Source organism: Cottoperca gobio, chromosome 10, assembly GCF_900634415.1.
Source record: "Cottoperca gobio chromosome 10, fCotGob3.1, whole genome shotgun sequence".
Taxonomy (NCBI): Eukaryota; Metazoa; Chordata; class Actinopteri; order Perciformes; family Bovichtidae; genus Cottoperca; species Cottoperca gobio.
In genome coordinates, this window is record NC_041364.1 from 14,826,950 (window position 1) to 14,844,550 (window position 17,601).

At 42.2% G+C, this 17,601-nt stretch overlaps 1 protein-coding gene across 1 annotated transcript; it reads left to right on the top strand.

The window, feature by feature from the left end:
- Positions 1-3,355: 3,355 nt before the first annotated feature.
- Positions 3,356-16,444, top strand: LOC115015135 (alpha-1A adrenergic receptor-like). Its single transcript, XM_029442338.1, is given in 3 exon segments — positions 3,356-5,782; positions 15,395-15,561; positions 15,563-16,444. Coding segments are annotated over 3 exon segments (1,530 nt in total). The 5' UTR covers positions 3,356-4,818; the 3' UTR covers positions 15,962-16,444.
- The last annotated feature ends 1,157 nt before the right edge of the window (positions 16,445-17,601 follow it).

The window sequence follows — 17,601 nt, forward strand, 5'->3', positions numbered from 1 at the left end:
TTTAATGCAAAAGACACTAGAAAAGAAAGTAAATTCAGTAACTGCTCAGTTTTTCTGAATAGTTTTCTGAAATGTTGCCATTATTATCCTTCACTGCTTGTTAAGTTCCTTCCCAACAAAGTCCCAACGGACACTTTAACTTCACTTCCCATTTCATGACAATCTTTGGAGACTCGGACAGATATGTGGATTTCTTGTCCAAAATATTTCATGTTGTCCTAAATAAGAAACGTTCAGCAGCAGCTCTCGATGTCTGTTGTCGGGTAAACAAAAACATAAACGCAGCTTCTGCTGATCTGGTTTCTATGTTTCTATGTATGGAAATGTGCTACCAGGTGGCGATGCCTGTCACATCCATGGGCTGAAGTGTGAATCCTCTGCTCCTTTGATGGAAACTAGTTGGATCTGCTTTTGGTTACAAAAAAGAAATAGAAGATGATCTTAAGTTTTGACCCTTACTTAAAAGCAGCATTCATTTAATTTGTTGGCCATTTTTATCTTGATTTTGGTCTCCTCTAAATGCTTTAATGTGTTCGCAAGCTAACTTTAGTTGCCAATTGTGTCTGTGTGCCGTTTGATGCTGGGCAGGATGCGTACATTTGGTTTATCTGAGCTTTTTTCATAATCATCCTATGATCATTAGTAGCTGATACTAACCACAACAAAGCTATTTATTAGCTCCAACCCCGCTGCCAGCAAGCCACATACATCCACATACATGAAGTCATGCTAAGAAAGATAGCATTCTGTCCAGGGAGGTGAGCATTGTTATAGACACTACACTTAACATGCTGAAATATAACTTCCACTGAGTGATGGATACACAGCGTACAAGCTTCAATCCTTTCATGACACAGCATGGCGCAGTGTATCAAGTTATTTATGACTTTGAGAAGTTACATTTTCACTTAGACTTGAGACAAACACTGGAAGAAAAAAAGTAGAAGAGCTAATCCTGTCCTCTATCTTCGTATCTTGGCTTCTTGAGTCTATTTATGGTCCTTCCAAAATCCTATTACTAATCCCAAAAAAGCAGTTATGTACCAAAAAGTATTTTCTAGGTTTGAGCATATTACACAACTTCATCCATATATGGTGTGGGAGAGACTTCACGGCCAGGCAGCATGAGCCCACTCATTCAGGTGGGCCGCTATAGATTAGGTCTGCGTGTGGGCTTCACTAGCTGGCATCTGTCTGCCTATCGATGGGATCAAAACATCAAAACTCCTCTTTTTTTGCCCTAAAATTAGAAACTTTGCATTATATAAATGCTCATGGTGAACCACTTCCCGACTTATTTGCCTCATAGGTGCCAGATTAGTTGTCAGAAGCACGTCAGCGAATGAAAATGAATCATATGTCTTAAGTCTCGTCCTTTACATTTGTCACGGTGGTACTTAAGTACAGTGTTGAGGTACTTGTACATGAGTATTTCCATTTTTTGTTAAACATAGTTGAAGTCTAGTTGAAGCCCCTTGACACATTTCAGATGTATGAGTTGTTAGCAGTTCCACCATAAAGACATTTTTCCGCTAACATTTTCACATGTTTTTACTTAAATCATTTGTTGAGGTTAAAGAGGAAAAGTATCCAATATTTCACAAAAAGCAAAGATTTGAGAAAAGGTCTCAAATATGAATACTTTACTGTATGAAAAAGCTCCACCAGGAGACAGAGTATTTTGACTTTTGATACTTTAAGTAGCCTACAATAATTATTTTACCTAAATTTACATGAATGTATTGGTACTTTTACTTAAGTTAAGCAACACCGGTTTGTCATCGTCTGCTTCAGACCTGTCATTAGTGTTAAATTACTTCTTCTGCACCGTTTATCACAGACAACAGGGCTCCTAAATCAGTCCTATCAGTTTAGTTTGATGATATAAGGATTTGTGTCTCCTGTTGAACTGGTTAATGCTGAACATGTGGTGCCGTGACAAGGCGGGTTTGAACAGAAGCACAAGGTTAATGAGAAACTCTGACCCCTGACCTCTTAACTCTTCACAGCAGGAAAAACATTCAACCAAGATGGTTAACCCCAAACAGTTTAATGCAATAGATCTGGACCTTATCCAGAAATTAGATGAGCTATTGTTTTGTACCACGATGAGCCATGTCAACGTGGAAACCTTCTTCAGTCGCCTGAGAAACCCTTAAAATATAAATGTTTCAACAATAAATATATCTCTGACATAACAAAACAAACTAATAGTCCAAGCAAAACATTTCCTTATTTAATCTCATTTGATTAATGTTAAATGGATAGAAATCATGACAAATTACTGCGTAAAACTAGGAGCCATGTCTAAAAAAATTAAATTGTCCCATGTCTTGTGTAATTCCAGATTTATGTCCCTGTCAAGAAGAAAAAGTTGATCCCCTTGAATTTAAGTCAAATCCTCACCACTGAAGCACACAGAAAGACGGAGGACACTCCTGTTGCAGCCCAGCAAAAGATATGAAACTTTTCTCTGACCTGGAGCAGAAGAAGCTTCATGTTATGTGAAAGGTCAGTTTATTCAATCAAGTGAAATGAGCAGTGACATGCACTTCATCCCGGCACTGAAATCCAGTCTTAGATACGACATGATATAATTCCAGGTGATTCATCTTTTAAGAAAAATTCTCATAATACCCGAGTACTCTGGTGCCTGTTGAAGGGTTGAAAGACTGAGTGTCTGCGTCTAATGCCTGATCCTCCCTAAAGGAATGCTAAAAATGTAGGGATGTCTTAAGGATTGGGTTATATTTGTTATAGCCTATTTTATTTCCATTATAAACTCATAACCCCCTTTACCGGGACCTGACGCCAAGAAGAATTCATTTACTGGCATCACGTTGCATTTTAATTGCGCTAAGATTATTTCATTCCTGTCAGGAATTCTGAAAGTGTCGATGATTTTACACTTTTACTTTTACATGAGCCGACTTTGACTCTGATCTCTGTCTTTTATTAGAAACACTCAAGTAAACTTTCCTGCTGCTTTAAAGAAATGTTACACAAGCACAAGTAAAATGTGTAAAAATGTACTCAGATAAGTCAATTGTAGGTCAGTTAAAGTGTCCTCTGAGTAAACATACATTTTTTTAAAGGGAGGGTGGGGTATATGATGACATGTTGATTTTATATGGAAGAACTATTTTTAAAATATAATATAATATTTCTAGGATATTAGGCACTGACAGGTGCTGTGTATCTTTTGAAATTATGCAAGTGTTGGAAGCTGTTATTTAACAGTTTAGCTGTGAAGAAGCTGTCAACGTTTAATTTTATGATAATTCCACTTGTATAAGGTACATCATCAATCATCAGCCACAAGTACATTTAATACAACTTCACATTTAGCTTTATTTATGTTTCTCCTAACTTATGGTACATATACAGGTACGTAAGAAATAAAAACTGAACCCGATGAGATGAGGTAACAGTGTAGGTGCTTGAAGGGATTGTGTTTCCTGAAAGAATGAAAAGTAAAGAAAATCGTCTTGTTTTTTTAAATAGAGAGTAAAGACCAACGTTTTCATGGGATAAAATAAACATCTTCCACCCAAATAAATTGTCTTAAAGAGGCGTAATATTACATACAGACTGAAGATTTCATTTTGAAACAGACTAAACATGCTGATTTTTAATTAATTGATTCAAAGTCTAACAAACTTCCCAGACCTCCGTCATAACCAGGTTCAAAATGAACCTGAAGCTATATACTGTACATTCCCTGGAAAAAGACAATGAGGTCAAAGCAGATTAAAACTTTAATATGCAATTTGGTGGATGAATAAAAAGCACTTTCACAGAGCTTTAAAGCATCTGTAGGAATTTATTGAATCATAAAAGTTGCATTTCTGCAACAGGTTATCCAAACAAACTGTTTGCTAGTATCTTTCCTCCACCAGTGTTACTTCATGAGTAGGGGAAAAGCTCTTAAACAGGAGGAACCTAGGCTTTAGGAATGTGCTTGTGTCTGTACTCAGCCCATTAAATCCTAAAGTCCTCACTGAGCTCAGATCCAAAGTGAGGTTACTTTGGGGAACTCCTGCATTTGACCAAAATAGGAAACACTTTCACAAGAAATGCCTGTTATAGAAGAGGGGACCACACATACAGAAACCGAGTATATCCTATTTCAATGGTTATTTACACAGAGACACGTATGCTGAAGCATACCGGAGTCACGTTTTTGTTTTATAAACTATATTATTTTCTACTGCTATTAAAGCATAGTGCCCTTTTCAGGGACTTACAAATAAAAGCTGACAACAAAGTTAAGGTGGATTTGATACAAAAGTCTTTCGCTTATAATCGACCAGTTGAGTGCCCTCCCACAGTGATGAAAGATAAATACTAGCAGAGGCGCTCCTCCAAAAAACGCGCAATTCCATCCCACACAGCTGCGTAAAATTATGCAATTATAGCCTATGTTGTGCGTTTTATGTGGAGTCACAGGTTTTCGAGCAACGATGTCTGAAGAGATGTCATGCGTTTACTTATAGGCTCATATTTACGTATGTTTGGTCAGTAGGCGATATGGCAGAGCTGTGTGCGGTGCTGAGGAGGCAGGAGATGACTGCTGCCCCCCTCACTTCTCCACTGAGCCCTCAGGAGAGTGGAGTGAGGACTGCATGGGGACGGCTGCGTAGTGATCAGTTTTCTCTGATAAAACATCTCAGTAGTGATTTGGAAACGAAATTGCAAACATGCAGTTTAACTATGCAGACTTGGGACATTTAGTTTTGTGTATGTTTAGTAAAGCTCTTCCGTGAGTTGCAGTTACAAGTGATCTGAAGCCTGCTATGGAGGACCTCTTGAGTCAAAATGAGTCTGAGCACTGACAATGTCACAAACTTGTGGAAAAATGGTTCCTCGGAATTCGGCGGGACTCCGGGCACGTCCTCCCCGGTCAACTTCACCAACAGCTCCGGGGGGAACTACACTGAGGTGGACCTCACCAGAGCCATCCCGCTCGGCATGGTGCTGGGGGCTTTCATCGTGTTCGCCATCGCGGGCAACATCCTCGTCATCCTCTCGGTGGTGTGCAACAGGCACCTGCGGACACCGACGAACTACTTTATTATCAACCTGGCCATCGCCGACCTGCTGCTGGGCACCACGGTGCTGCCGGTGTCCGCCACTCTGGAGATCTTAGACTACTGGGTGTTCGGCAGGATCTTCTGTGACATTTGGGCGGCGGTTGATGTGCTGTGCTGCACCGCGTCCATCATGAGCCTGTGCGTAATATCCATCGACCGCTTCATCGGAGTGAGCCACCCGCTGCAGTACCCTGGCATCGTGACGGAGAAGCGGGCTCTGCTGGCCATGCTCGGGGTGTGGGTGCTGTCAGTGGTAATTTCCATCGGACCTTTGTTCGGGTGGAAGCAACCGCCTTCGCCGGACGACACGGTGTGCCCCATCACCGAGGAGCCATTTTACGCACTCTTCTCCTCCCTCGGCTCCTTCTACATCCCTCTCATAGTCATTTTGGTCATGTACTGCCGGGTGTACATAGTCGCCAAACGGACCACTAAGAACCTGGAAGCCGGTGTGATGCGCGAGAGGATGAACTCCGGTGAGCTGACCCTCAGGATCCACAAGGGTTCTCAGGTGCAAGAGGAGCCCTGCACTTCAGCCGCAGGCAAGGGCCGCGCGAATCAAGCGAGAAGTTCCCTTACGGTGAAACTTCTGAAATTCTCCCGAGAGAAGAAAGCGGCAAAAACTTTGGGAGTTGTGGTCGGCATGTTTACGCTTTGTTGGCTGCCCTTCTTCCTCGCCTTACCCATAGGTAGGTTCAATAGGTCGTTCAAACTGTGCTCTCTTATACTGTCATAAATTAAGCATGTACAACCCTCACAACCCTCTACAATTTATAAGCGTCATTATATTCAATTAGCTAATGAGACCTGCAGAAAATATGTTGCTGTCTTCTAAGTGTCTGTAGGAAGTTAAACAGGCAGTTAAAGGCCTTGTAAATCATATCTGTAGCTATCAGTGGGGAAATCTCCTGGGTAGCATTCACTGTTCTGAATTGACACCGAACCTATGAGTGGGCTTTGATATAGTGCTCATTTTATACTGCAGGAAGAAAAAAAATACCATCACCCGTATTGCAGCGTTCAATGTATATAGGGCAGTAAGAGTGGATCTACATATCATTTCTCTGACTCTGAATTACGTTAGATTGCATCATATTTATGTGACAACTTTGAATTGGGGCCAACTTTAAAATGTTCCAACTCTACAATCCAAAGCAAACATTGACATTGTGATCTCTAAACTCAGGAATAAAACGTGTTTTTCAGAGACTGAGAAGGAATTCTTCACAAGATTATCAAAACATTATTACTGTTATCTTTGCATTATTCCTCAAGTCTCAATTAATCTGCTGGTGCAACAAAATACAGTCCTCGAGTGTGCCAAGTGGAGGTGGCCTCCCTCGGTTCCAGTCGGTTTATTCAGAGGCCTGTGGGGCCTGTCGGGGCTCCCTGATGCCACTGAGACTGGCAAGCATTCAACATGTTCATGCTGTCATGGCTGTTAAAACTTGCAGAGGAAATTAAATATATTCTGTATTGAAACACTTGTGCTGCGGGCTGTGTTTATTAAAGAATAAAAGTCTTTATTTAGTGATGGAATCTGGACAAAAGGGCTCAATGAACAAAGTGAACTACAAGCATGGATGCTCTATTTCCCTGATTGTGAGGGTATTGATCCCAGATGTCACTGTAGGTTATGATATGTGACTGTGTGTGAACACATGCACTCTGGTCAAATGGGAATGTGTTTATTCCCCTGGCTTCACACTGCAGCTCATCCCCTCCTCACATGAACACACACATCACTACCAGGGGCGGGATCACTACGCAAGGTCACATCGCGGGGTATATTCAGCCTCGAGGCGTTCTTAGTGAGATACCAAAGAGCATGTAACAAATGTAATTTCCCAAAGTTCTGATTGTCAGATCTAAGAGGCTTCAGAGAGCAGGGGGGACGTGAGGTTCAGGAGGGGCCTGTTTATGTAATCAACAAACTGCCAAGAAACCCCCCGAGGGTGCAATTCTTTGCACAATCCCTGGTGTAGCATAGTGATACATCGTGACAGAGCACCATACAACCGTATTTCATGCTCATTTAAAATGGGCCTCAGTGATGCATGAAAGAAAAGCCTACAAATAAGTCCATCAGTCTTCTAATCTGGAATTCCACATAATGCATCGACTAAAGTTTGTATATATATATATACAGTGGATTTATACAGAATATCCACACTGAAACTGCTCTCAACACTAGAGCCTCCTCTATTTCCATCTGTAGGAAACATTATTGTTTTTTAATTTAAGTTTGTGCCCCTGCTCTCTTGTGTGACTATCTTCTGAACTTAAACGCTATAAGTGTGATAGGGCAGCAGCCCTCCTCATGTTGCTCCCTGAGTATTCATTAGCCTTCATCCATGGCCTCCACCCACAGAGGGGGATTTCCTGTCTCACACTTGTTATTACTCTGCTCCTTCCTCTGCATACTGTCACTGATATGTAACGTATGTGGGGGTTTCTGGTTGGCGGTGTATGTGCTAGTAGCATAGATGGCACATGTGTTTGTGTGTGTGTGTGTGTGTGTGTGTGTGTGTGTGTGTGTGTGTGTGTGTGTGTGTGTGTGTGTGTGTGTGTGTGTGTGTGTGTGTGGAGGAGTGCTGAAAATGTATACGTGTTTATGTTTATGTTTTCAGTGTTTGAGTGTCAGTGTGGATGCGTTTCTTTTGAAGTATTTAAAAGCCGGCAGACATGAAACTGTAGCTGTGTCAAGAGCCACCATGACCTCTGAACCCTGAAGTCTCATCCTGAGAGCATGTAAAGCCAAAAGAAATATGTGATTTCTCTCCTTCACAAATTATCTGACGTATCTGATCCAAATTCTGTAAATGTCATGTTTTTGTTTTTGCACAAATATGCAGCTACCAGTCACAGAGTTTGAGTCATTCCTTTTTCAGGTTCTGATTTATCGTGTCTCCTTTTTACGTCTTTAACTTGGAGCAAAGAAAAGTATTCAGACCTGAAGATTATAAACATAACATCAAAGTTCAGGCAAGCTTACTTGGACAAAAAGCAGCCCAACATTTCACAAACACCCACTGAGTGCTGTCTATCTTAGCGTGTTTGTCAGTAAAGGTGACATATCTAAACTTAAAGTTATTTCAGAACACATTCTTGTATCACATTATGAAAGAATGACACTGTAGCATTTTAAATGCATAGTAGTAATCAGACACTAATGTAGAAAGTCACCAAAAAAGGCTTTTTTGAGGTGCCAGACCTGAATGCTGAAAGCCCTTCTATTTATTAGAGCAGTTTTATCATAACCATCCATCCATCCATCGTCTACCGCTTATCCAGGATCGGGTCGCGGGGGCAGCAGCTCCAGTAAGGAACCCCAATCTTCCCTTCTCCAGGCCACATCCGCCAGCTCTGACTGGGGGATCCTGAGGCGTTCCCAGGCCAGTGAGGAGATATAATCTCTCCACCGAGTCCTGTGTCTTCCCCGGGGTCTCTTCCCAGCTGGACGTGCCTGGAACACCTCCCTAGCCTCCCTCCCTCCTCTAGTAAGGAATGCATCCTTACTAGATGCCTGAACCACCTCAACTGGCTCCTTTCAACACAAAGGAGCAGCGGCTCTACTCCAAGTCTCTCACGGATTGCTGAACTTCTCACCCAATCTCTAAGGGAGACGCCAGCCACCCGTCTGAGAAAACCCATTTCGGCCGCTTGTACCCGTGATCTCGTTCTTTCGGTCATGACCCAGCCTTCATGACCATAGGTGAGGGTAGGAACGAAGATCGACCGGTAGATCGAGAGCTTTGCCTTCTGGCTCAGCTCTCTTTTCGTCACAACAGTGCGGTAAAGCGACTGCAGTACAACCCCCGCTGCTCCGATTCTCCGGCCAATCTCTCACTCCATCGTCCCCTCACTCGCTCCATCGACCCCGAGGTACTTGAACTCCTTCACTTGGGGTAATGGCTCATTCCCTACCCGGAGTAGGCAATCCACCGGTTTCCTGCTGAGAGCCATGGCCTCAGATTTCGAGGTGCTGATCCTCATCCCAACCGCTTCACACTCGGCTGCGAACCGATCCAGTGAGTGTTGAAGGTCACAGACCGATGATGCCATCAGGATCACATCATCTGCAAAGAGCAGCGATGAGATCATCAGGCCACCGAACTGCAACCCCTCTCCTCCACGACTACGCCTCGATATCCTGTCCATGAAAATCTAGAACAGGACTGGTGATAAAGCGCAGCCCTGGCGGAGGCCAACAGCCACTGGTAACGAGTCCGACTTACTGCCGAGTATCCGGACACAACTCTCACTTTGGGCGTACAGGGATTGGATGGCCCTCAGAAGTGACCCCCTCACCCCATACTCCCGCAGCACCTCCCACAGTATCACCCGGGGGACCCGGTCATACGCCTTCTCCAGATCCACAAAACACATGTAGACCGGATGGGCGTACTCCCACGCCCCCTCCAGGATCCTTGCGAGAGTGAAGAGTTGGTTCGTTGTTCCACGAGCAGGACGGAATCCGCATTGTTCCTCTTCAATCAGAGGTTCGACTATCGGCCGAACCCTCCTTTCCAGTACCTTGGAGTAGACTTTACCAGGGAGGCTGAGAAGTGTGATACCCCTGTAGTTGGCACACACTCTCTGGTCCCCCTTTCTGAATAGGGGAACCACCACCCCGGTCTGCCACCCCCTATGCACTGTCCCAGACTTCCACGCAATGTTGACGAGGTGTGTCAACCAAGACAGCCCCTCAACACCCAAAGCCTTCAGCATTTCTGGACGGATCTCATCAACCCCTGCGGCTTTGCCACTGTGGAGTTGTTTGACTACCTCAGTGACTTCCGTCAGGGAAATTGACGATGATCCCCCATCAGCTTCCAGCTCTGCCTCTACCATAGAGGGCGTGTTAGTCGGATTAGTTAGTTCTATCATAACAACAATGTATTTTCATTGACGCTCTTTGGCAAATTTCAAGTTGCACCTGTCACACCAACAGGTCTCTATTACAACATAATGTGGAGCAGCAAAACATTGTTCAGACACAGAGAACATTATTCTAAATTCTAGTCCAGATAGTGAAATCATGCTGACTGAAAGCAACAGTTGTATGGGAAAGATCAGTCATAAAAAAATATATGAATTAGGTCAGAACCCTTTTTTAAGACTATTTTTTTATTAATTCAAATATAGATTAAGTTACTTACTATTCAAGCACGACATTGCTTCAAAGACTAATCAGAAAAATCCTGCAACAAGAAAACAAAATCAGAGTCAACTTGACTTCAAGGAGTAGACTACAGTTGTGAAAAACAAAAATGCAGGAAGTTCCATGTCTGAAGTTAAGATACAGCTGGGGCTGAAACTCACTTTCCTTATTCATTGTTCTGCCAGTCGATTAGATGATAAATGGTTTAGTGTATGAAATGTCAGGAAACAGTGAAAAATGCCCACGGTGATGTCTTCATTGATGAAAGACAAGGAAAGCAAATCCTCACATTATAAAATCTGAAACCAGTGAATATTTGTCAATGTTGCTTGAAAAATTACAATTAACGATTAAATTGATTATCAAAACTTATTATTAATATAATTTCCTTTCCATTGTCTAATCCATAAATTGACTACATGAAGGTAAACAAAGAGAACACAGCTAAACCAAGATAAGGAAACATAAATAAATAACTACTATAAGCATCAAAGCATTGTCATAAACTTCTTTCATTTAGATTCAGTCAAGGGGCTCGTCTAAATGGTAAATTTATATGGCGCCACTACTTTACATGTCAGCATTCTCACACACACACATTCATCAGGGGCCGGGGATCAAAACCCCGACTGATTGGTGGACGACCACGCTACCTCTTGAGCTACACAGCTTGTTGTTTCCTCTTGTTCTCATCTCCCAAACGCGGATTTCGTTGCACACATTGTCCCTCGTCTCTTTAACACCCAGCGCAGGCACTAATGTCCTGTGAAGGCCTTGGATTTAGCAACTTGTGCAAGCAGTGTGCCCAAGTGTGAGAGAAACCAACACTTTGAGGTGTTAACCAATTGTTTCCGTGTATCATTTTTTTTGGACGAGACACTGTGTGTGTGTGTGTGTGTGTGTGTGTGTGTGTGTGTGTGTGTGTGTGTGTGTGTGTGTGTGTGTGTGTGTGTGTGTGTGTGTGTGTGTGTTTTATTGTTGCGCTCGGGGGTAATTAAAATGGTTTTTGAAGGGGAAAATTAATGACAGTGCTAAGTGTCAAAGCGATGGAGAAGAAAGGAGGTGGCTGATCTGAGCTGCAGGGTCCACAGGGCAGCGGGGAGTGAAAGTGCATCACTGGGATGTCAACCCAATTTTCCAAAAATAGCTCCCTGCTATGGTTTCATTGAAAGCAATTTGCTAGGGCAATAACTTCTGTCCTTTTAGATCAAGACATATTAATCATATGTGTGTTATGAAACAGGATGTGTGAGTTTTTGGAGAGCAGATTGTGTGTGTGTGCATGTGTGTGCTACGTGGCACAGAATAGGCATCTTCTTTCAATAATGAGAATAACAGGATGCCTTGTTTTGTTAAGATGTTCCTGTGTTTCATGGTGAAATGTTTTTGCGTGTGCCTGTCCTCAGGAAGGAGGTGCAAACATTTCTCTTAGCAGAAGGGCCGAGACCACCAACAATAACCCTCCCACGGTTATCACCATACCATTGTCTCGCATCCTCTGCCGTTTATACTATAGCCTTTCAACACAAACACTCTTCAGAGGACAAAACATGGATTATGTTCACACAGAACTTAAACATACAAACATGTACCACATCTGGCTACAGGAAGGTCTGTTGACAACCAGATTTATTTCTGCGTTACACTTTTATTCTGCGCTTGAATAGAAAGGAGGCAAAGGAACAGGCTAGCAGTGTCTACATTTTGGTCTCTGTTGGGGTTTTGACATGTTTAGATGTGATATTTTTAGGTACCGGTCTCTCCAGTGGGAGGATTTGATGCTTTTGTCTGTTGTAGATTATTGTGAATTGAATATATTTTGGTTTTTCTACTGTTGTTACTGTGAAATGTCACCTTGGGGTGGGTCAAATGTTTTTCACTACAAAAATAAATAAATAAGTTGGGACATTTAGGATCATAGTATGCTCACACTGCTTTCTACTCAAGAGCATTACCATTACAATGACTATTTACCAGTAATACAATTCTGTATTAGTGTTGAGTACATTGGTGAATCTTTGTCAATTTACATAAAGTAAACCTAATTTACTAATTAGCTCAATATCATTTTGGTCATTTATTATGTAAAACAAAACATTTGATGGTTACAGAAGTAGTAGCTATAATTCAATATGATCATTTCTGTCTTTCAATGGATTCATGTTGAGAAATCGAGATATCACATTCACAATTACGTTAACAAGGAAATACTCAACTTTTTCAGAAAATCTGATAAAACTCAGTGAAATCCAAATATTGTCCTAATCTGATTCCTCTGTATTTGTGGGCATGTAAAGATAGTCACTGTATAGCTGGAAATATAATTTCCCTTGAAACGTTCTTGATATTGTTATCGAGATATGAAATGACCTTTATTTCGGGATAGAAGATTTTAGACATATAGTCCAGCCTTACAAATGCTAAACTTAGATTGTTTCTGTCATTCCTCAGATTATCCATATTTGTGATCTAATAGACCAGAATAAAAGAACAAATACTAGTTATTAATATTTGCAACCAACTACTATCAAAGACAGACAAAAAGAGAGAGAGAGAGAGAGAGAGAGAAATAATAATGACGTTTTTATTCCACTCCACCCTACTCTGTATCCCAATGACAAGCATAACTCACGCGGTTATGTAATCACATTTAAGTGGCTGTCCAGAAGCTAAAATAGCATGTGAAAATACCAGCCACTAAGAAGAAACTATTCATCTAAAGTGCAGGAGGCCCAGACACATTCAGATGGTCTCTAGTTTCATCTCACAGTCTGGCACACCCACACACACACACACACACACACACACACGCACACACACACTCACACACTCACACACACAGACAGACAGAGACACACACACACACACACTCACACACACAGACAGACAGAGACACACACACACACACAGACACACACACACAGACAGACAGACAGATTGCAGTGCTGTCATTAGGAGCCACTGAATGGAAGTTGGAAGTGACATTTCCTCAAGTTGTTGCATAATCACTTTTCTTCCAAACCGAAAAAAATGTGCAATGTTTTTTATTATTTTCCAAATCAAAAAGTGAGTACAAGTCATGGCGAACAAAACTTTGACTTTGTATTGTGTAATGTACGTTGTGCTGCTTGAAATCATTGTTAAAGGTGTTGATGTGATTCATGAGGAAGTGTCTATCGCTCTGCCTACCACATGTAATTTCACACTTGAAAGCCTGAGATTTTACTGCATCCTCAGTCTTTTTAGGAATGTGATATTAATTTAAGAATGTGGGTTGGTGTAAAGACACACAGTTTATCTCAAATCTGCCCACACAAATGATCACACAAAGTCTTTCTTGCTTTCACACTAATCTCACACTTGCTATGTTTTTTATCTTCAGGCTTTCCCCTCTCCCTCATTAGCTCATAAGATATTCTTCCTCTGTTTGGCCACAGGAAGAGAAAAGGCTGCACTTTAATGCATTTTAACACAGGCCAAGCTCAACTCATTAGCATACAAGACAACCCTTCTTCAGAATATTTTGTAAAGCTGTCGTTTACATCAAAAGGATTGCCTTTAATTATACAAAAAAGTCTTGTTGAGTCTTACAGACGACATACCTCTGTGTACTGTTGTGGTAGTGAGACCGCCATAAACTCTCAGCGGAAAAAGTGCTATTTAATTTCAACTGTCATGTCTCCCACACTGTATTTATCTAAAAAAGAATTCAGGGTCGTCCCACTTTCTCTGTATTCTTCTTGAAGTTCTTCACATGAACTGTGACAAGGCGGCTGCATTTATATTGAAAAGAGAGCATTGTACCTGCTTCTGAAGGCCTTTCCTATACACAAGCTCATACTTTAATGATTAATAACGTTATTTCCCCTTGAGTCTTCTGCGCTTCACATCCTATTTGCAGTCTCGCTGTAAAGCCCGATGTTATTCTTAATCAAGGCTGCCACCTACTGGGTAAAATATAAACTGCAAGACTCACAGTCAATTTATTATGAGCAATGATGCACTGATCTGACACTGCCCTTAAACAGTTCGGATAACGGCCATGATGTAAACTGATCCAAATACATTTACTTCTTCTACTGTCGTTTCATGTTAATCTAAATTATTCAAATACTTGAATTTAAATTTGAGGAAGAAGAGCACTGGTATCGCATCATCACTCAGGTATTGCTATCAGGAGAACATAAAGTTGGATCAGAACATCCCTAATTATTAAATATCAACACTTCTGCATGATATATTTGGTATCTATGAGATTTCTACTGGAACTTGAAATAAAGTTAGAGAGTTTAACATGTATTTGCAATGACAGATCTACCAGCAGGTCAGCGGCATTTTATGACATTCACTTTTTTTATCGAGCGTTAGATAAGATGTAGGTGTTTAACTAGCTTAGTCAGCTTAGCATAGACAGAAAGCAGAGGGTTCTCGTTTTTGTATTTCTTGTGTACAAATGAAACAAAGATTCAACGTGTTAGCTTTAGGGGTGCTAGTAGGTGTATTATTTTACTGTAGACAGAGCAGTTATCTGTTTCCCTCTGCTTCTAGTCTTTATGCTAAGCTTAGCTAATCGCCTTCTGCCTCTAGCTTTATACTTATTACTTATTACTTATTTCATCTCACTGTTAATGAGACATTTTTAAAAGTGAACAAGCATTTCCCAAAATGTTGTGATGACTTAATAAGCAACAAAGTTTAAGTCACAAAAACAAAATCATCCTTAAGTATTGTTTCTTAAGAGTTTATTACTCAAAACCTCAGCCAATCTGCTTCATCAGCACTGTGAGGGTGTGGTGTAATCAGATTTGATTGACAGTGCTGGCAAGCATCAACACCACAACTGTTATCCCATTTTCATCTAAATGTTACTTAACTGTTATTGGTGCACAGAAGTATGTGACATTGCCTTTTTCCAACTGAGCCCTGCCCATTCACATCAGTGAAAAGAGCACAGAGAAAACAGTCGAGACAGAAATATTTAACGTGAAATATGCAAAACATTGTGATGGTGTCAGATCGTAGTGAACAGCTGTTTGGGAAAAAAAACCCGGTTTCAAGGACCTTTAAATATGGGTTTCTGTACAAAGCCGTTGGCCATTAGTGACAGTATTTCCATTTTCTCTCTCTATGTCTCCAGGGTCTTTTAATGTGAACTTGCGCCCACCTGATGTCCTCTTCAAAGTGATCTTCTGGCTGGGCTACTTCAACAGCTGCCTGAACCCCATCATCTACCCCTGCTACAACCGTGAGTTTAAGATGGCCTTCATCCGCATCCTACGATGCCAGTGGCACCAACGTAAACGCCCCTGGATGGAGGGCCTACAATTACCGCTCCTCCAACATCAGCTCCTCCGGAAACTCACGCAAAGGCTCAACAGATCACAACTCCAGCTGCTTGAACGGCAGCCAGCGTACTCTGCCCTCCTCAGCCAGCCCGAGCCCCAGCTACCTGAGCAGGGGTCTCCCACCTTGCCCTGAAGGGGAAACATTATACATCTGGGGGGGCTCCACACCAACTCCCTCCACGCCCAACCTGCTGCCTGGCAGCCCCGCAGACTGCCAGCTGGGAGCTCTGAGAGAGGAGGGAAGAGGAGGGAAACCAGCTGAGAAGACTACTGGTGGTATTTTCTCTTTCTCCTTTGGAAGGAATAGAGACAAGGGAGAGAACAACAAAGACAGCATGTTGCGAGACGACAAGGTGTGACTGCTGCTGAGTCTCGCTGACGTGCAGCTCGCTCGTTCTTTATAGGGATTAAAGTCACTAACAGAGTGTGGATGTAGGAGTTCACAGGTTCGCTGCATTCACTGTACATGATCATTCATCAGTCAATGGATTGTCGTTGTCATTAGTGGTCAATTTAAGGTGAAGGTAACTGAGTATTGACTATGCTGCTGTATCAGAGGTATTTTGTCCTATTTATCTGTGGTTGATTTAGACAGGAAGGTTTCTTTCAATGGACAGAGGTTTACATATATAATCAAAATCACTGCTCGCCGCCCTCTTTGGGACGGGAAAGACACCAGTGCATGCATTTTGATTATACACAAAAGACATTTCACAGAAAAAGGACACATTTTCAGAAACCCAACACAGCCTTCCATTAAAAAAAAAAATCCACGTCTGCCCTTCTAAAAAGACTGACAAAGAAGCTGATTCATGTAAAATGTGTGATAATACAAATGATCCCCTTTCTGTTGCAGTCACTTGATGGTATGTTGTGGAAATAAAGTATAACCTGCTTTATCTGCTGTGCGCACAATCAGCTGTCGTCTTGTTTGTATGTTTGATGTAAAGTTTGGAATATGGATTTAAGAAATGTGATTGTTACATGAATAAACATATAACGTTGCTGAAATGCTGCTCTGTAATGCTGCTTTTTTGATGTAAATAGAACGTGCACCATGATACTGTATGTGATCATAGATGTCAATCTGATGATATAACCAGGGATGGATGGTGCTTGTATTTTAAGCGGGGTGGGGGGGGGTCCTGAATGAGGAGCACAGTTGTGTCTGACTTAAAGAGCAAACATTAGGCTGTTATTTAAAGGAGAGATCAATACAAGGGTTTATTGCTTATACAGAGACCTTCGATCACAGCTCAGGTATAAGACATTTAACTGTATATACCTACCTGTTCACTTACCTCATGGCCCATTGACTCATGGCACAGTACATGCCAGTTAATCATTTACTCCTGATGGGCTTTGGTTTAACAATAAATCAATACTGGACAAATGCAGACACACACTCATGAAGTGACAAAGAGTCTGGTACATCACAGGACATTCAGCACCTTTTGGTGAAGGAACAGATTTAGATTAACCAGTGAGACATGATCACACTGACGGGAAAGGCATTCACTTGATGAACCCCATGGATTTATATTGAGTGGCATCATGATTTCCACGCCAGGGACTAACACCTCAGACAACCACAGCCTGAGTAATGACGGCATCGATTTCTTCTGTTAAAGTCTGTGTGCTGTGCCTGCTCCTTCCAATCCCCATCTTTGCCATCATGGGAAATCTTGTCATCATGGCTGCAGTGGCACGTTTCCAAAGCCTCCAGACGCCCACCAACGCTTTTGTGGTTTCCATGGCTGTGGCGGACTTCCTGGTTGCCGCGTCTGGTGCGTTCCATCGAGCACACTTCCTTCTGGACATCTCCTTCTGGACGTCACCTTCTGTACGCGTGGCACTGGAGCCGATACATAGCGGTGTGCGACCCGCTGCACTACCCTGCCTGAATGTCTCGCAGACGTGTGGCCATGCTGCTGCTGCTCTGCTGGATTCTGCCTCCGGTCATCTCCTCCCTTTGCGTCTCCCTCGGCATGTACATACA